Raw genomic sequence first — 21,753 nt, forward strand, 5'->3', positions numbered from 1 at the left:
TCTAAATTTTGTTTACACAAGCATGTCATTGGCCGCGCTGTCATACTTTTGTTATTCAAATGAATTCCCTTGGTATAGAGGTGACCGATGACGTATCACGTATAGTATACCACTGTTGAAGGTTATGGATTCATGCGCCTTGTCAGTGTGTGCTGTTTTCTTGAAGTGGGGAGTCCCTAAATCAAACATTATATTTGTGACGTCATTATTTCCTGACAGAAAGAGTAAGTGTTCTTGATAATAAGAATATTAAGGCCTATTTTTCAAAATCGTTTGATTTGTATAATTATTACCGGGTCTTCTCCCCGTTCTGGCCAGGCCATGACTGATGACCAGCGCGCGTGAATTCCCATACAAGAACTAAATCGCCGGCGACGCCACATTCGTAATGTTCGTACACATAGCATAAGTGAGTGCATGGAGCTATTAGTATTAATACTAGCTTCATGCTGAGTGGGTGCTTATTCTTCAAATAGCTTATGTAAGTTTCATCATGGTGTTTATTTTTCGATTTTACATTATAAAAGCATTTCGAATTGATTTGAGTGGTAATAAGAAGGATTTTATTTCTGTGGTAAAGAGACTGAAAGAGTTTTACATTTTGCAAAGTGCATAGACCTATGATTCCATTCGAAATAGCTAAGAACATGAAGAAAATAAGAATATGATCATGGATAACATATGTGTAAGAATTAGAACCTTGGGTAATTGAAGTGGATAATATTAGTTAACTTAAATTTGGTTAACCAATTTTTGTTTTCAAATTTGACGGAAATTTTTTTAGTAAATATAATATAAAAAAAAGAATAAGTAGGGGATATGACATCATCAGCTTGCTCATATTCATGAAGACATGCATTTAAATGTTTCACCGAAATAATGCAAATCTTCGCATGTTTTATTAAACTGATCAAAATAATCATATACAATATTCACATAATTATGGCATTTCGAAAGAAAATTGATAATGTAAAACTTTAAAATGTCATAATTTTCTTATCCCTTGTCCAAATGTTGTTAAAATTTTCAATATATTGTTTATCGGAGTTTAGTTTATCAACAATTCTGTTAAAGCACATTGTTCTCAGCCCGGAGTACCCCTTTAATAACTCTTTATCCAATTCACCTCGCATTTTATGGTGAAGATGGCCCTTTTGAAATGCAAACTAGTATAAAAAAAGGTGCTTTGGTAATACCATTAGTTTCTCCTAATACACATTGTAGGAAATAAATAATAATAATATATTCTGTCTCTAAGTAATAATATACTTAAATAATTACAAGTATTCCAATAACAATAAGCTAACTTAAAGTTGGATTTAAAGTAAATAACAAAATGGTAATAATGTCAATAAAATAGGACTCGGAAAGAAATCGACTTAAAAAGACTTGAGTCGTAAAATGTTATGAGTATTTCATTTCATATGATGATTATTTCATTTATTCATCTACTTCCATTTCATAAATTTCACATTAAAAATAATATAAATTCATACAAAATCAGTTTGTCATCAAGAATATGATCATAATAAAACCTATAGAAAAATAAGACCCAAGAAGCACAGTGACTAGTTGATCAAGTAAGTTTTTCCCCTCTCCAATTTGATTTTTTTTTACCAAATGATTTTATTGCACTTTAATTCATTTAAAGTATTTTGACTAATCATTTCAACCAGACCACTTGAATCTCATTTTAAGGGAAAGAATAATAAAGGCAACTACGTGATATCCAGCGAGTTGAAACAAGATGAGAATGAAGTTCTTTTCAAAGGCGTTCTGAAAAGACAAAAATAAAACAGATAAGAAATACATAATATAAAAGCGAATATAATATTATCTTAACTATTAATTCTATTTCATTTCTTCAAATATTTTTGGTCAATCCCAAGTTAATGGCAATTTTCTAATTTTTTATGATGGAGGGGGGGGGGGGGGAGCTATACATACGTTATTATTAAAATTATTATGTCGCCCTGCGTGGCTGACATGTGGTAGTTTAAGCTCTGATATTTTGCGTGTTTTTCACCTTTATATTGTGTACTTTTGGTTTTATAGTTGTATCATGCAAATTTGTTATATGCATGGATTCATTTGGCCAAATTTTGAATCATTTTTTTCCAATATCGGTGTGATCTTTGACATAAGATTTTTTGCATTGGTTTTGATTTGAGCTACTCTGTATAGGTAAGCCATTTTGTACATGTAGGCTGTGTATTGTATGTCTGCTGCCTACACATACACTGTACTTGGTGCTCACCATTCATGTTCATTCAGCTTTAAAAGCTATTGTATTGTTCAAGTAAGTCATTGATCCTAGCATTACAATGGAGCTATTGAGACTTTGGTTCATCATTAACATTCTATTTACTGCTCAAGTCTCAACTGCAGCTGTGCCACATCATGTACATGAACATGGATATCTTCACACTCCAGTATCCTGGATTCATTGCAAGTACTTGAAACACCGCCAGCCATATTACCAGAACTCAACGGCAACATTCCAGTTCCAGTTATTGAAGTCCGGCGACGTCAACCCCAACCCAGGACCAACAACCGAAAACGCTCCTGGAGAGTACTGTGCCCGTAAGCTATCTGCGAGTACATCTTACAATGGAACTAATGGACGAATTTTTTATGACAGAGATTTTCTTCTGCAGTGTAACCCTGCATGGAAACATTACAGTCCTGAGGTGGTTACAAATGGACTATCAAACATTGCTCACAAAACAACGAAGAACAGGGGCATGCTCCACGAGAATTTATGGCTTCGGATCAAAGAACTTGGTATCCAGACACGTTTTCGAGGTAAGAGAGGAGGACAGAAAAGGGATTCTGCAAACAGTTTTTGTCTAAAGAAGCGACGAAGGAACAACATCAATCTTAAAACAGTGTCGTGCGTTGATAACAATCTTGTAAGATCTAGTTGCAATGTTTGTTTGTGGAACGCACATTCTGTAAGAAATAAAACTACTTATGTTACTGAATATGTTAATGAATATAATATCGATGTTATGTGCATTACAGAAACCTGGTTAAGTAATCAGGATAATGTAGTGATTGGGGAGTGCACTCCTATAGGATATACTTTCATTAACTCTCCAAGAGACGCAAGTAATCGTGGTGGAGGGATTGGAGTCCTGTATAAAAGCATGCTCAAATTAAAGATTAAGAAAATAGATTTTAGGTTTTCCACATTTGAACAAGCTCATATTACCGACTTGTCAAGCTCTATCCATTTTTTCATTGTCTATAGACCACCCCCTTCTTCAGCAAATAGATTCACAAGTTCTGACTTCTTGAAGGAATTTGATGAATACATATGTGAAATATCACTATGTCCAGGAAAATTGGTGTTATTAGGTGATTTCAATGTCCATTGGGAAAACATGAATAAAAATGATGTGCTTCACATGAGGAGCACCATCTCTTCGGCTGGGTTCATTCAGCATGTACAAGGCCCAACCCACAATCTTGGTCATACTTTAGATCTGGTTTTTACCAGAGATGATTCAGTTATCTTACAGTGTCACACATTTGACACTTGTATTTCTGATCATTATATGATTCATTTTTTACTGGCTCATCAAACAGCAGACCCAGTCTCTGTTACTTCTTCCTTACGTAATTACCGCAAGATTAATAAAGCTCAATTCAGTAATGCTTTACTTGACTTAGTTTCATCTCAACCAGAAGATTTAGATAATGTGTCTCTTTTTGACTGGTATGTTTCTGGCATCACTAAGGTGTTAGATACCTGTGCACCATCTTCAACCAAGTCTCGCCCTCTGAAGCGACGTAGACCCTGGTTTAATCAGTCTGTACTTGCTGCTCGCCAGCACAGACGTAAAGCAGAACGTAAATGGCGTAAAACACGACTAGACTCAGATCGCACATTGTTCATAGAAGCTAATAGGAATGTATGCCAAATCATTGATACCGCTAAAGAAGATTTCTTGAAAGATAAGTTAGGTTCGTGTTCTGTCAAGGAGGTATATCAGATCATTCATTCACTTTTGAACAAGAAGTCGAATCAACTTCCCTTATATGAATCTGCAGCCAGATTAGCTCATCAATTCTCTTTGTTTTTTGTCAACAAGATAAAAAGAATAAGAGCTGAACTTGATGCATGTACTGTACCTGTTAACATTCAGTTTACTGATATTGAAAACCAAACTATTCCACTTTTCACAGAATTTCAGGTGCTTTCTCAGTCAAATGTATCCAGAATCATTATGTCTTCTGCTACTAAATCCTCTCGTCTTGACCCCATTCCTACATGGATTTTGAAAGAAAATATTGTTCATTTATTACCATTGCTCACAAATGTAATCAATCAATCTCTTTCCACAGGTATCTTCCCTGATCAAGCACATTCAGCAATCATCAAACCTTTTTTGAAGAAATCAGGGTTGGATGTAAATGATATCAGTAATTATAGACCGGTCTCAAACTTATCATTTCTAGGTAAACTCATCGAGAAGGCGGCATGTACTCAACTAGCTGATCATATTGAATCTAATAATATTCTTGATCCTCTCCAATCTGCCTATAGGCCAGGTCACAGCACGGAGTCTGCTCTGATCAAAGTAAAAAATGACATCATGTTATCTCTCGACTCTAATAATGTAGTTTTCATGGTGCTGTTAGATTTATCTGCCGCGTTTGATACAATAGACCATAATATTTTCATATCCCGGTTATTCAACAGAATAGGCATTAGGTCCACAGTCTTATCCTGGTTTCAATCATACCTGTCTGGATGGACTTCGCAAGTAGATATTGATGGCACATTGTCAAATCCCATAACTCTAGAATTTGGACTCCCTCAGGGTTCAATAGTCGGACCCATAGGCTACTCAATATATACTCTTCCAGTTGGTGATATCATCCGAAATCACTGTATCAATTATCATTTTTACGCTGATGACATACAATTATATGTTTCTTTCGATCCGAAAACTCCTGGAGCTCTCAATAACGCACTGGTTAAACTCCAGAATTGTATATCAGATATAAGACAGTGGATGATAGTGAATAAACTAAAACTTAATGATAATAAAACTGAATTTTTTGTTGCGGCCTCTACTTATAACTTGCGCAATCTTCCAAATGTTCAACTTGATGTTGATGGTACACTCATTAGACCATCCGAAAAAATACGAAACCTTGGTGTCATATTTGATTCCCGCATGTCAATGTCGTACCATATCTCTCATATCTGTAGCACAGTCACTTTTTATTTAAGGAATATTTCTAGAATCAGAAGGTTTATTGACCAGTCTGCCTGTCACAATGCTGTTCGTTCATTGGTTCTGTCTCGTATTGATTATTGCAATGGGCTCCTTTCTACAATTCCCTCTAATCAATTAGTCCGTGTTCAACGACTACAAAATTGGGCGGCACGATTAATTCTACAGGTTTCCCGGGATCATCCTTCCCAACCACTCTTTAATTCTCTTCACTGGCTTCCTTTTAAACAGAGAATTACGTTCAAATTACTTGTGATTGTCTACAAAACACTGAATAAACAGGCTCCACAGTATTTAAGTAGCTGCTTGAATCTGTATAGACCAACCAGAGCTCTTAGATCGGCCAGTGATCACCTTCGTCTCACATATTCATTAACTCGTACATTAGCTGGTGACAGAACTTTTACAGTGTCGGCTTCAAAATCCTGGAACAACCTGCCACTAATAATTAGACAGTCTCCATCATTAGCAATCTTCAAAAAGTCATTGAAAACTCATCTCTTTAATACTTTGTAGTTTTTAAAATAATACATCTTATTCATTGTAAGCGCTTTGGGCCTAATGGGAAAAGCGCAGTACAAATAATAAGTAATAATAATAATAATAATACGTAACTGCCATTCGAAGGTCATTTTCACATTTTTGTACATTTTTTTTCTGGGGGGGGGGGCTGAATATGCATATAATCTGATGGCCATTTCATTTTTTTGTACATGGTTACGGAAATAGGTTGGGGGCGCCCCCTCCATCATTCCACAACCCCTGGACTTGGCCTTCGAGGACTGTCAACGAGGGAGTGGTAGAAAATGCGAAAGACGGAGTGAGAGGGGGCGGGGCAAAGTTTAGGGATTCGTTTACCTTGTCAAGTCCCCATCTATGTAGCACATCATCTCCCGTCAAACATGAAGTGTTAGTGCATTCTGTAGAAGAAAAAGCATCAGTCATATCACATGTAAATCTATTTCTTCTATTTTTTTCATTTATTCATACAATCACTCAAATCTGTTCATTTACCCATCCATATATTTTTTCATTCAAAATATGACCATGATGAGTCGAAACCATTTTTTGTCCGAGTGCCATCATATAAACAAGTTCAAAGATATTCAAAATCTTACCAAGTTCAACCCCTCGCCATTGGTTAATTGATAACATCTCATATCCCCATGGCAACCAGTTGATGTACAAAAGTGGGTCCAGAAAATGTGGAATAGACCTGAAACATAACAATCACCAGAGAGTGAAAAAAGAAAACCACACATGAAAAAACACGTCATGGTAGTTTTTTTCAGTTTATATAAATTTCGAAATGTTCTACTTGATTGTAGGCCCTACTGGCAGCTGGTTGATTTGAAGGGGTTACACTTCGTAATTCTGAAGGTTCTTTATTCCGAAGGTTCGTAATTCCGAAACACGTAAATTGCGTATACCTCGATGTTCGTTAACCCGAAAACGTAAAAGGGTTCGTTAATCCGAACTTTGTGGCGTTATTCCGAAGGTTCGTTAATCCGAAAACGAAATAAGGTTCGTTGTTCCGAAGGTTCGTTAGTCCGAAAACGAAATTAGGTTAGTTAATCATTTAGTTTTCGGACTAAAGAACATTCGGAATTACGAACCTCATTTCTTTTTCGGATTAACGAACCTTCGGAATTACAAATGTATGCGATTTGAAGGTACTATTTTGAGAGGCACAATCCTCGAGAAAACAGACAATTACTATATTACCAGATCACCAATGAATCAATCGAGTTATTTTGTCATCATTCGTTAAAAAAAATTCGTTTGTTAGAAGTGAATTTCCTAAAATCTTGGTTACCAAGACTATGTCAATCGTTGATAAATGAAGGACGTTAAAAGCAAAATAACAATAAAAAACAATACAAAAAACAACGTACCCAAGGAGACAGAAGTAACCCCCGAGAACGTTCGAGAGGAAGACGAGGGGTATCGACTGCGAGACTGTATTCCCAGCCGTTTCATAGATAGCTGACACCAAGGCGGCTATGATTATAATAGGTTGTGGTGGGGGTAGAAACAAAATCAAATAGTAATATTATTAAAATCATTTCAATTTATTACATTCTCAATGAAAACATGGAAAAACATACACAAGATACAAAAGGAAATCATTATCAAAACATATAAAAAGCATATTTATGAGAATGAGGTGCAGCAAAAAAGAGCAGAAAGCCTTATTGAACGTTGATCAAACATACATGCATCTTGTCCACTACATGGAAAGTGTTTTATCACGATATATGAATATCAAAATTACAGTGTATGGAACGCCAAAATAATGAGATTTTAGAATGACGACTCTTGTACTGCTAATTTGAAGGAAGTTTTGTATCGGCTGTTTAAAACTCATGGGACCGTCTATAAAGGGAGACTGAATAAACCCAAATATTTTAGCGAATTTTGAGTAATAAAATAAATATTAATTTGGCGTTCCATAGTGATTTTGACATGTTTACCCCCACAAGCTCGAGATTTTGACCTGACTAATGCAAGAACAAATCAAAACAAGTAAAAATTCTTATCCGTAGTAGTAACAGTTGAATATGATGGCGCTCTTCAATCTCTCCAGATTATGGACGTACACCACTAATGGGATCCGGTAATTTTGGGACCCCCCTTTAGACGTAATCGTTAGAAAAATATTCATATAAAATCAACAGTGCATATCTGAACATTTGATTTCATATGGGCATAAAGAGGGATTAATACTGGATCTGTTCAGTTCCACGGGAGAGCATCAATTTGTCAATGCTGGATTTTATGGGAACTTAATTAGTTGCCCCAAAAAACCCTGTGAGCACCGTGACTGCAACCATGTTTGCATGTAGTCTGGGTTTGAGCCCCTGAAGCACGAAAAAATGCCCTAAACACTTTAAATATTTTTACCGTTTGAATGATATTTGATGAACTACCAAATGATAAAGGTTTGGATGGTGTCATTATTAAGACTTATTTGTTGGCGGTTTCTTCAAATATCATTTTAACACATGAGTCTATGGGGAAATAGTTAATGGTGTGTTCCCATGAAACGCGCCAGTCACTTTCATAAGTAGGGCTTCGACGAAGGAAAGCTCATTGGACGTCACACCAAATGGCGACGATTATATAAATACGATGATTTTAATTAGTCACCCATCCACCTATTATTAGTAAAATCTTCTTCAAATAATATATCAATATATATAAATACATAATTGTAAAATAACGCGCGTGATACACGATTGTTCTGGAAAGGGCATCCCAAATGCAACACTAGCTGGCGTCCTTTGGCAAGACAGCAAGTACCTTTGCCACCCTTCACCCAGGTGAAATCAATGGGTACGCAGTGGGAAGGAATTATTTTAATGCTTGGGCGCCTGATGGTAGCCATGTTAATGTGCATTGCTTAGAAACATGATAGAAGCTGTTTTATAATTTTATTCCGAAGGAATATTTACATTTTATTTTGTAAAAAAAATTATGTTCATGAATAATATAACTATACGGCCTGTGTTAAACGATTCGGGATAAAACGCTTTCCATGTAATCAAGAAGATACATGAACGTGTATGGTAATGGTACGGTTTAGGTACAAATGCTTTTGAACAACACTTACCGAAACCGACGTTGATAAGGAAGACGATGATGAGGATACCCATGGCGCTGAAAAATGTTTGAGGATCTTTCTTGAGACCGACGACGAAGTAGACTGCGCATGTCGACGCAATCATGAAGCACGATCCTATAATACTCTGATGAATGGAAGTTGAATAACATTATTGTAATGAATTATCACATAACTTGCTTGTTCTCAATAAATACAAATACAATACAATATGGATATAATACAAATACAATTTAGACATAGAGCATGATCATGATTATTTCGTGTTTCAAGTATTAAACATGTACAGTATTTGTTAAAAAAAAGGGCTCGGTGTTTTTTTAGCGCATTCAAACTATTGGTTGATATTTTTGTACAAATTCAGGCTAGACAGGTATATCAGAAACCAACAAGAACAAAAGTGAACTCTGGGTGTGAAATGAATTTCGTCATTATAATTCGGGCCAGGAATCGATTTTCTCCCGGCGAGTATAGCCCCATTAACAAGGGCGGTACCACATGAAATTAAGGTTTGGGGAGGGGGGGGGGGTTTAATCTTTTATCATGTTTATTTTTATTTTTTCAAAAATGTTGCTGTATTATGTTAATTCAATTTTTTCAATAAGATATGAAAAATAATAGGGTATTATACAGTAAAAGGAATAAAACCCCTCCTTTTATGCTCATTATCCTGTATTATTTTCGTCCCCCACTTTTTTCTCCCCTTTCCTCTCCACTTCTTAAAATAATCACGTTCGATCGCACCCTTCCCTCATTGGCGCCGTCCATGCCCATTTATATGATACTTTCATAATATCAGACAATATAATACATTATTACACCGTGATATCAAGGACAGTTGATCTTTAAATGCCGGATACTTGTATAACATTTTGTGAAGGATAAACAAATGGCCTTTTCTTGGTTCCTAAGAATTTAAGTGCATCTTGTTCTTAGAAAAAATTGTTTAAAATACATTATCTGACAGCAAATTTATAGTTAATCATGGCGATGAGGAATATCGACATGATTACTTCCCCGTACACTAGAAATGTATTTTTAAAAAATGTTCCATGAGGGTAATTAAGTGTCCAACCGACACTGGGCATTTGTTTGGGGCATTTTTATTATCCAGTGTGATGAAAATTTTGCCAATTCTAAAGTAATTGCTGCTTATTTTTTAACCTTACTGGACAATATGCTTCCCGCATTTGGTAAAGTACTGCCCGAAATTGGTTCGACACACAATTATCCTCGTGCTGGTTAAAATTTTACCCAATATTTTTTAAAGTAAATATACATATTCCTGCATTATTTTCATTTTTGATGATAATACTTTACCTGTACGAGGAAAGTGGTAATATAATATGAACTGAGATGGTATAGTCCGTCCCTGTGCTCTCGTACAATCAACGGCAGATCGCTGGGTAACACCTAAAGCATGTAATGAATTTTATGAAATACATTTAAACGATGAAACAATACATGAGAAAAGAAAATTGGCCCTAATGCAAAAGCAACATCCGTATAGAGAGAGAGAAAAAAAAATTATAGTAAAAAACAAGTAAATGCCTTTTTGTCGGAAAAATAGTAAGTAGCGGCTTGATGTTCATACACTAACTTATTACCATTCGTTAATTAATTTTTACAGGAATACAATTAAATTAAATCATTAAAGTACTTATCGATAAGATTCAGTCAAAGAAGATTTTCATTCATTTCATTTAACATTCTGTACAGCTGAATTTAAAAAGTGATAAACACGTTTCCTTTCACGAAAAAATATCCACTGGAAAAAAATAACCCAGAAAGATTTTATTTGATTCTTGTGTTATGCTATGGAATTGAAGAATTTGTATAAATCATTATAATCATATACTTACGGAAAGTATGAGAAGAGAATTGAATATGATGAAAAATGATGACATAAAGAATAGTAGTCCCTGGATGCCATTAGCACGTGACTCTGTGTATGTGTCATCTGGATGCACGTATATCACCATCAGTAGCACGCATGCGCACTGAAAGAATGTGATAAAGCAACATATTTATTGAATAGATAGATTAAATACAAAAAAAAACCAAAGAGAGGGATAGGTATATAGATAGATAAATAAATAGATAGGTAGATAGATAGATAAATAGATAGGTAGATAGATAGATAGATAGAGAAGGAGGGGGATAGAGTGAGAGAGAGACAGGGAGAGAGTAAGGGGGTATTTTAAAGTTTTTTTTTATTTAAGGTAATATTTTTTCAGAAAAACGCAACATTGTCGTCTTGGTCGGCCTCTTTTAACACATTACAGACATGTATTTGTTAAACTTTATATTTTTTGTGAGGGGAAATCTGCATGTGTAATCTCGAGAAGGCAACCATCGCCATCTCATGACGTCACAAAATGATAAGTTTGGAAATTCATAAATTCTTTGATGGAACTTCGAACTTCTTGAAAACGTATTCAATTCATGGCTCTTATTTTTTTCTGCATACACTAAAATCAACGCTTTGTCAAAAACGGAGATTTTTGGAAAGAATGTAAAGTAAACCATGCACGTTTCTCGACAACCATGCAGAATTGAAATAAAATCTCATCAGGAACCAGGGGCGGATCCAGTATTTTCCAAAGGGGAGGGGACATTTCTTTTCAGGAAAACAAAATGGCAAGCCCCCCATGGCTATTTATGTCACGGAAAAAAAGATTTAACAAGCAATAAGCTTGCGTAAACACGACATTTATCACTATTTCCTATGACTCTCAAAGGGGGGGGGGGCAAAGAGCCGTATGTGCCCCCATCTGGATCCGACACTTTTAGGAACAGTCGTTTTCGTCAGTGCCACATTCTCCTTCATAGTACAGAAAATACAATTTTTATTAAGAATATATATCTGTGAAATAATCCAATGTTAGATCAACTCACTGTGATTAGCAAGAAACGAAGTAGAATGAGGAGTGGGTACCGCCAGAGACCAATCGAACACCTCCAAAAGAGATAAATGAACTGAGACATCCTTGGTGCCTGTTTGCTGCAAAATAAAATGCAGCATTAACAAAGGCGGTGTCCGGGAATTTTTATAGGAAAGAGAACGAGGGGGTGGGGCGGTTGGTTGGAGGAAGGGGCAAAACGCCCTAATGACAACGTAATTTTTCTTTATTGTACAAAATGATAGACTTGATGGATATATTGCAGACTTTATAGACGCAGACCTCTCATATTTAGACCCGTACTAGTTTTCGTTCTTTCTTTCCTTTCTTCCTCATTTTCCTCATCTATTTGCTTGTTCATTACGAGGGGGTGGGACCCCCCTATTCGCCTATGCAAATCACTCCCCGGGTGTGATATCTTATAAATATAAATAAAGAGGAGTACATTTTAATCGGGAAATAGCCGAGTCAAAGCGAGGCGTGTCAAATTTGTTGTTGATTGGGTCATTTCACAGCTCATATAAAATAATTTCAGCCAATCGATTTCTCGATAACTCCTATAGTTACTATTATTCCGAATCAAATTGGAATATCTTCAGCAACAAGAACAGCATTATACCTTTAAAAACGAAAGAGTGTTGCAAATGTTTCTTTATGTCCATATCAATGCTGTGCTGATGAAACTCTTTGCGGTTACGTGATATTAGGTTTTTTTTCTGTAAACCCAACCATGCACTAATACTTTGAAATTACATATTCTTACCTTTTTGAAACACTGCTTTCTAAATGAATGCTCTGTATGTAAAGAAAATCATTCGAAAGTATAATGAGAAATAAGATCCAAATAACGATGTTTCTCATTTTGTTTGTATACATGTACAGTGAATCCAATATGCAGAGCACGATATGAAACGTTGTCTTAATCAATGTAATAGTGGACGGTGTGGGTAGGTTTTTATTCTGTGAGCCCGTCTTAATCTATGTTTGAAGCTATTTTTTAACATAAATAGATATCAAAGATGACCCCTTTTATCAACTATTTCTCTTCAACAGTAACATGAAAACATATCTTTTTGAAGATACATGTCGTTTTCAAAACAACCATCGCCACCACCACAACCTGCATCTCCATTGCCACCACTACCATTATCACCACCACCACCACCACCACCTCCAACATCATCATCATCATTATCATCATCATCATCATCATCACCATCATCATCATCGTCATCATCATCATCACCACCACCACCACCACCATTATCATCACCATCACCATCATCATCATCATCATCACCATCATCATCCTCCTCCTGCTCTTACTTCATTGTCTCCAACACGTTCATACTCCTCACACAGCAGGTCGTGCACAGTCTTGGCCATTGTACTCTCCGAGAAGGCATTAGCTATGCTCTGCCAAACAAAAAGACGAACATTTTTATCAAAACCGTATTTTCTAATGGGGTGTGATGGGTTACGTATTTGTAAAGTTATATCATACTCGATAGATAAAATAATTGTTAGATTTCATGGATTTCATAATTTTACATAGAAATACAAAAGATGACATAAAAGATTCCCATCCCGCATGTGTCAGTATTCTCTGCATCTCTATTACATTGATAAACACCAATAGATACTACCACATGGTAAATAAATACCAGAAATAAATCTATCAAACATGAATAAAGGCAATAAACGAAGTGAAAGATAACAGAGCAGGAAAACCCACAAATTCGAGGTAATGCTGCTTTTCTATGTGTCTGATTTTTTCTTTTCGCCGGCAAGTAATCAAACGTCTTTGAATAGGAATGGGCATGGATAACAATAGGGGTAGCATTTACAATATTACGCTAAGCTGCTATGGGGAAGGGGAGGGACAGATTCTTAAATAAACCCTGCGTTGGAGGAAGCGCCCCTTAGAAATTGTCGAGCACTGCCTTCACGTCTCGACTCCTCGCTAGAGGTCTGAAAGCAATTGGTGAGTTTGTCCCCATCCTTCCTGAGATCATACAGCATATGCGTAATTTTTTTCACAATTGTGAAATCTAGATCTATATATTTTTCTTTACCTCGACCCTATCTAAGCATGCACATTCCCTCCCTGGTTTAATAGCCAGGAGGTCTATCAAATAGTCCGCCGGAGAAAAGGTGTCCGGGCACGTATATCCAAACACCGAGAAATAGGGGACAGCTTCTTCGCGTTCACCGAAATAAACACAGCGTCCGTCTGCCAAAAGGAATAGTCTGAATAAAGAATTATACAAAGAAGAGGATTAAAAAGTATCACAAAATGTAATTCAACTCGACAAAATAATATGAACCTTTTCGCAAGAGCATTCTTAAAATCTGAAGGTATTGAGGGTAATTTTTAACATTTCCATTTAATATATAATTTGCAATAGCCGTTTTCTTTTTTTATTTCTTATTTTTTGTTTACTCTTGCTCTTTTTCGTAAGGGCCCATCATGCACCCACCACCAGTGGCGTACCGTGGGTCACGGCATTGGGGGGGCACCAGCAAAATTTTCGGGTCACTTAGGGAGCGCGCGAAGCGCGCTCAGTTGTCAGGTATACTGACCTAATAGAGATATTTTAAGGACATGCAGTGCCATCAAACGGATATGTATCTCACTGATTACATAATGTGAGCGCGAAGCGCGAGCTGAAAATTTTTGATATTGAGGGCTAAAAATTGACATTATAAGCGAATTGTTTTGTAATCATGATACTTAACTGTCTCGCTAAACAAACAATGCGAGCGCGAAGCGCGAGCTAAAATTTTTGTATATACTGACCCTAAACAAGGAAATTTTAAGGATTATATTTTAGAATCCATTAAGAGTATAAATATCTCACCATAGTCATCTAATGCTATTGCCATCCTTTGCTGATTTTGTTAGAATTACATCTAAACACAGTCATGAAGCACCTTTTGTAGTCATGTAATCATGATTATCATACGCATCTTACTAATCAAATACTGCAAGCGCAAAAGCGCGAGCTGAAAATTGAGGAAATATAGACCTGAAGAGGGGCATTCTGAGGGTTGTTTGTAGGAATTCTCTAAGACCCTACGTATTTGACTAACCAAATGATGCGAGCGCGAAGCGCGAGCTGAAATTATTTATATATTGACCACAAACATGGATATTTTAAGGACTATAGTTACGAATCCATTAAGTCAGAGTATACATATCTCACCATAGTCATCTAATGCGAGTGCCAAGCGCTTGCTGATTTTGTTAGAATTACATCAAAACACATGGAGCAGGTCTATATATCTCGTTAAAAATTCTATGCGAGCACCAGGAACAATGAAGACACAATTAAGCAAATAATGTTTCATAAAGTTGTGAAAAAATGCTTCTTATGTTATATGACATAATATAACACTATGATAAACAACAATTTCTTCTTTCCCCCACTACGTTTCTCTTCCTCTTTCCCTCTTTTTCTCCTTTCCCCCTTTTTTTTCGGCCAGCCGATTGGGGGGGGGGCACGTGCCCCCCATGCCCCCCCGTAGTTACGCCACTGCCCACCACCGACAAAGAGCTTATACTGTTATACTCACTGATCAAACATATTGAAGACCTGTGATGATGGTTGGTGAATAGTACAGACAATGTTGTACCCGAGGTCGGCCAAGGAACGTAGGTTACCAATGAGGAGCTGAGCCACGTAGGAATCAAGACCAGTAGTCGGCTCGTCAAGAAATAACAATCGTCTCTCACCAAATAGCTATGGAAATTAGTCGGATAACAGTTAAAACATATATTGTTTGGTTGTAAAGGGAGAAATATTTAAAATGTATTAATTTTTGGTAATTCATAACAGTGGCAAACCGTGACCAGGAGGAGACAAAGTATGGGGGGGGGCACAGCATTGTTCACAAACAATGCAGTGCCCCCCAATGCTTTGTCTCCTCCGGGTCACGGTCCGTTACTGATTCATAATAATATTCACTGCTAACATTTGAATAAACTGAGATAAAATTGAAAGAAAAAAAAATCGTAAAACACGAGCTCTGTGAAAAATTGAATCTGAAATTTCATTTTATCGGGAGGCAAACTTTAAAATGAATAATGTGAAAAAAAAACACAAATAGGTCCCCGACCCCCCATGAACATTGTGTACACATTCATCTTTTAAGTTGTAATATCACTACACACCCATCTTTGCACATAACCTTCAGGCAAGCAAACACTAAAGTTGCAACTTAGCTAAGAGTTAAAATAATTGATTTTATTTAAACGAAACATTCCCGAGATGGGGCGCTAATTTGAACAACAGAAACAGTCAAATCGTCAAATACATTTTTGTAAGATTTGGAATCGTAATATAAGAGTTCAATATGATGAATCCTACTGGATCTTTATTAAATTTTAAAGGTCAAGTCCATAATTATCACAACAAAAGTTATTAGGACCCCTAACCTTGCAGGCAACAGAAAGCCGTTTGCGTTCACTCCCAGATATGCAGAATGTTCCCACGTCGATCAAACTGTCAGCACAATCTAACATAGAAAACTAAAAAGAAAACACAATGATGAGTGGTTGACGTTTATTCCCGAGATAATCGAGATGTACGTGTATATATTAGAGAAAACAAAATTATTGAGAGTGGAAGAAGTATAGAATCAGTGATGACGATTGTGGTCTCCCACACTGCACTAAATGGCGCCAGCTTAAAATGAAAAGTTGAGAGGGAGTATATTTCTACTCTGCTTTTTACACAAAATGGAAATGACAACTTTCGCAGAGTGACATCAATAAAAACTCTACAAGTGCTAATCTGCCTTATTTTACACAGATATATTCTTTTTATCATGTTTATGGGAATAGCATTGCACAAAGCTACTTTAATTGCATGAATCGGACTATTGTTTATATAACATAATGATGTACCTGTGTTAACAATTCGTCGACTTTGTTGTAGATCTGTTGCGAGGTGAGTCGTTTGTACATCGTCATCGTACCCTAAGGAGACAGAAAACTATGTCAATTGGGACCTTATTCAAATAATGTATTTAAATATTGCTTTTTGTACTGAGGAATAGAGTGAGTATAGAACAGAAATAATAACTTTACCAATTAGGGGCAAACTACATTGCAAATTCCGGCATTTGTTTTCGGTGCTAAATGATGAAAACCTACCTTCGTTCCTCCGATTGTGTAAACGAATATGTAATTAGAAAATAGTGAGTTTTAAAGCCTGTGTATAGCTTTGGTAAAGGGTCAATAATGTGATCGATAATCGAATATCATCTAATATGACAGTCTTACTGAAGCGTAGAGACCGTTAGATATTTTTTCCAACTGCACTTCTCTGAGAAAATTTCAAATATTCAAATCTTGGATATATAGCGCTCTCTCTCGGCGATGCTTGTTTTAAATTTAAAAAAATGGGCATTCAAGCACTTATCTTATAAATTTAGTGATAGGATATCCAAAAGTTACAGACAAAGAACATATCTTGAAAGTTTCAGCCCATTCCATGATTTGGAATAGGATTTAATTGAAAGACAAAAACACGCAGATATTTTAATTTGATCGGGTGACCCGATCAAGTTAAATTTCCATGTAAAATTGCAAAATTTATCCTGTAAAACACATTTTCATTTCATATCCTCCACATCATAACTGTTATAGGGCATATCCATTCATATTAGCTAGCAATGAATTGGAATAGTGATAGGTGCATTTTGGTGGATTTACCAAAACTATACACAAGCTTTAATTACTATCATCATATGGAATCTTTAAGACCGCTAAAAGCCTTTACATAAATAAAGCACATGCAATCAAATTTAGTAAGTCCGTATGGCAATTTGGGCCAGCGCTATCATTCTAGTAATGTAGAAAAAAAGTTACATATTTTAATTTTATCAAATTGAAACCATGCTTACCGTAAATACCAGGTATTCCCTCACGGTCAGTGTCGGTGGAAGAATGTCGTTTTGCTGAACATAGCCGATCAGTTCATTCAATGCTGGGCCCAGCTCACTCATGCGTTGCCCGTTTAGCAGTACATTCCCAGTCACCTCTAGGTCAGAGATACCTCGATTAGTCAGTACGTTCAGCAAAGTGGTTTTTCCTGCGCCACTGGAAGAAAAATGAAGTGTACCGGCCGTACGGCATAGATCTGGCTTAATAATCACTATCATATATAATATAGAATGTGGCCAGGCCATGCTGCCCGACATATAATTCAAGTTGTCAACAATTGTGTTCCCACTTCACCCTTTTAATTTATAGTTCATGTCACATGACAAAGTGTGAATTCTAACAAGTGTGAGATCTGTAAAGTGACTTGGTCCGGGGACTTGGTTACCAAAAAGTTATACACATAATTTTTCTGCAAGAACATGGTCACTCGAGCAAGGTGATCTTTATTAGAGTCTAGAGACTTGCGCATGCTCGAACTCGAACTGTTCATATTGATTAAAATCATACACAATGAAAAAAAAAGAGGTTTAATAAAATTTGTTCTGTGAAACTTACCTCGCTCCCATTAGTGCCATGAGTCTTCCTGGCTTGGCAACACCAGATACTAGAAAAAAACAAAAAGACAAACCAAAAAAAACCATAAAGCCGATGGAGAGGGAGAGAGAGAGAGAGGGAGAGAGAGAGAGAGAGAGAGAGAGAGAGGGATGGGGGTAGGAAAAGTAGCCTTGAGCAAATCAGATGTGAACAGGGGTGGATCCAGGATTTTACAAAAAGGGGGGGGGGCACATTTTTTCGAGGAACTTTTAACAAGCCAAAAAATAAAATAAAATGGTCTTCACTTTAAGGAAAGGGGCGCGGGGACGCACACTTCCGTTTTAACGGCATTTTTATATTACAAATTTTAATATTGATTCTCAAGGGGGAGGGCACGGGCCGGCTGTGCCCCCCCCCCTGGATCCGCCAGTGGATGTTAGGATTACTGTAGCTTATAAGTATAACAAAATAGTTGAATTGAATTGAATTGAATTTATTACCAAATATCACTGTCAGGTACAATTACAAGGAATAGTACAACACATATAATAAAAAACATTTGGTAATTGGAGCTAACATAATAATGCTATTAAATCGAGGTTAGCCCCAAATAATGTCATTATCATAGTTTAAACAATAAATTTAACTAAATCTCAATATTGTACAACAAATTCAAAACTAATTCTTCTTATTACTGTTGCAGAAAGTTTCGATCATTTTCAGTGAACATACATGTATTTACACTATTTACAAGAAAAAAAATAGTCTTAATTATTCACAAAATCTATATATACAATTATTTGTTTTCAGGCAGTATTTTATCATACCAAATTAATTGTAATCTTCCAGTAGCATTAATTTTAACAATTTGCTTTTGCTAAATGTCTTACGACTGGGGGTGTTTCTAATATTACTTGGCAGAAGATTCCATAAAGTAGGACCAGAAAATGAAATTGATTGTTTTCCCAAATTGGTATTATTTTTCTCACGATTAACATTTCGCTTTTCTCTATTTCTTGTATTGTAAGGATGGTCTATAAATGAAAAATAATCAATAAAACTATGTGGCAACCAATTACTAATTAAATCGTGCATAAATACTCCTATCAAATATTGGTATTGTTGGAAAATATCGAGAATATTTAGATCATAAAATAAAGGAGCAGATTGATAAGTATGATGGTTGAACGTCATTATTCTAGCTATTCGTTTTTGAAGTAATAATATAGGGCTCAGGGTTGTTTTGCACGTCCTACCATACTTCCAGACCATACGTCATTGAAATCAATCGATTATTTCGACAATGACACATTGGAACATATGTCTCTGTTAAACATAATTATGGAATGCACTTTCTGACTGATTACACAAGTTCATGAACACTGCCATGATCACAGTGATTATTCGTTGTCCATTGCTGCACAAAACGACAACATAAAGAGAAATCAAGACCCCTACCCTCACATAATTTTTTCAACCTCAACAATACTTTCTGTTCTATTGTCATAAAATCCCAAATACAAATAACACCTTTGTTATATCCTTTACCTTCTTTCAGAATGCGTGTCGATGGAGGCGAAGGGCGCCCTCTCACCTTGTCCAACAATCCTCTGCCTGGTGTAAAGGTCACGTTGATATTGCTCCAAGACAAGGTAATCCTTTGATCTGCTGGAATCACACCTAAACGGATTTCTTGATCCATACTTCTATATCATGAATATCAAGGGAAATATTCTGACAGTATACTCTTTCTTCATCAATCCTCGGCCTTCTCAAAATCTGCAGTTTTGTGAGGAGAAGTTATTTCATGATAAAAAAATATATCCCGAGGCAGGGGTGATGTCAGGATATTTTAATGGGTCGGGGGGGGGGGGGGAGATGACCAAAAGGATGTGTCATAGTTTTTCCTCCATAGAATTATAAAGGTATTTTAGAGTTATAGGGCTCAATTATCTTTTTAACTGTTCTTTCTCCCTTGTGTTAATGGTAGTGAGTTTTGTTAGCGTGATTGCTACGAAAGCACAACTGCTTGTACGCAAGCAACCAGAGGGACTTGATAATGAGCATTCATGCCTTACGAAAGGGCACCATTGCACCAAGTGGGTGTCGAACCCGGGTCATCGGAAGCCGAAACCCCTCCTCTATCTTGTTTATACTGTGCTATCGCGCCTCCTGTTCCCATTTCACAATTTTCTTCCATCCCACTACGTAAAAAATCATTGGAGAAACTGTCCCCTCTCCCTCTTACCACTGCCCCCGGACCCGAATCCAAACCGATTCCGTCGAATAAACCCGTCACATCCTCGTTTAAAAAATCTACTTCTATTTCTGCAAGCGGGTTCAGCAAGCGACGTCCGGCAAAATATAATATTTTCTCTTATGTAACGTATTGGCCGTTATCTAAATGACCTGTAGAAAAAAGTCATATAATCTTCATCTTCACCTGATATTTATCAATGGCCAGGCAGTGAGGTGCCTGAACTTTTAATGATTATTCAGTTCCAAGAATAATAGTGCTTGCTGCCTGAATCCATTCTAAATTGAATGGGATTTTACGAGCAACCGTCGAGAGCGCGATTGCTAAAATACTATTTTTTAGAACTGTATATACAGGCGTGTCCCGCCACACGCTCAGCCTTTATGAAATGTTATTGCATATTTGTTTATATGAATGAAAAAAAAAGAACAACCACTTGGAGATCTAATTTATATGGTCAAACCCAAGTTGCAAAATACCCGCCTATGTATTTATTTTTAAATCATTTTCACGTATATCTGATTTCATTTTTCGAGGGGGGGGGGGGTTCTATATTGTGCCCACAGTTTTTACTGTCCCGGTCCTCTCTGATTGACGCCCATATGGATAAGAATAGGTTACAATGTCTAAGAGTTAATGCGGCTCTGCAATTGATGAAGCTTTGAAGACATGGTGAAATTGATTCTTTTAAAAAGAATGGTTTAGTTTGGTTTAATTTACCATTTAAAATGGAAACAACGTACAATGTAGTAAACATGGTAAAAGCAGCTATTAGTATTTGGGAGGAACACATGAAACTATTGTGCTGAGAAAATAACTTAAAGGCTAATTTAGACAACAGGTGGGAAATAAAACTTAGAGTAAAGTAATGAAATAAAAAAGAAGCTCTATCGATTTAGAATTGCTTACCTGAATGGGAACGGCAGACAGGAATGAAGATATGCCTCATACGACTGAAGGAAAACTGTGGAATGAGGAGGTAGTTGGATCTTGACAATGGACACCTTTGAAATAATTAACGTTCTTTACTGGTTGCGTGTGAGGAAGGTTGATGGAACCTCAATGTGTGCGAGTCCGCTTTTGTAAGTTCGTTGTAAAATCAAACCACTTTGGGATCGCCCACTACCACTCAAAGTCGACCGTCAAGCAAAGGGGCAAAGTCTTTTATTGTATATTTTTGAAAACATAAATCGTTATGCTATTTTCTTCCTTTCTTCTATTTCTCACTTCTATCCTTG

General features: G+C 36.4%; 1 protein-coding gene across 2 annotated transcripts; it reads right to left on the reverse strand.

The window, feature by feature from the left end:
• Window positions 1-814: 814 nt before the first annotated feature.
• LOC121413766 (protein white-like) lies at window positions 815-21,606 on the reverse strand. Of its 2 annotated transcripts, none has more exons than XM_041606706.1 (18): window positions 21,425-21,606; window positions 19,807-19,964; window positions 18,280-18,328; window positions 17,685-17,880; window positions 16,684-16,755; window positions 16,213-16,305; window positions 15,351-15,517; window positions 13,850-14,024; window positions 13,101-13,190; window positions 12,538-12,569; window positions 11,770-11,875; window positions 10,734-10,871; window positions 10,192-10,284; window positions 8,863-8,998; window positions 7,145-7,250; window positions 6,368-6,465; window positions 6,108-6,169; window positions 815-1,776 (listed from the first exon to the last, which is right to left on the reverse strand). In XM_041606706.1, exons 2-18 carry the CDS (start codon window positions 19,958-19,960, stop codon window positions 1,669-1,671), a joined length of 1,875 nt encoding a protein of 624 aa, XP_041462640.1. In that variant the 5' UTR covers window positions 19,961-19,964; window positions 21,425-21,606; the 3' UTR covers window positions 815-1,668. The 2 variants fall into 2 exon arrangements, with proteins under 2 accessions (XP_041462640.1, XP_041462639.1); XM_041606705.1 differs by having other exon boundaries at window positions 19,807-20,037.
• Between the last annotated feature and the right edge of the window lie 147 nt (window positions 21,607-21,753).

The sequence above is a fragment of the Lytechinus variegatus genome, chromosome 4 (assembly GCF_018143015.1).
Source record: "Lytechinus variegatus isolate NC3 chromosome 4, Lvar_3.0, whole genome shotgun sequence".
Lineage (NCBI taxonomy): Eukaryota > Metazoa > Echinodermata > Echinoidea > Temnopleuroida > Toxopneustidae > Lytechinus > Lytechinus variegatus.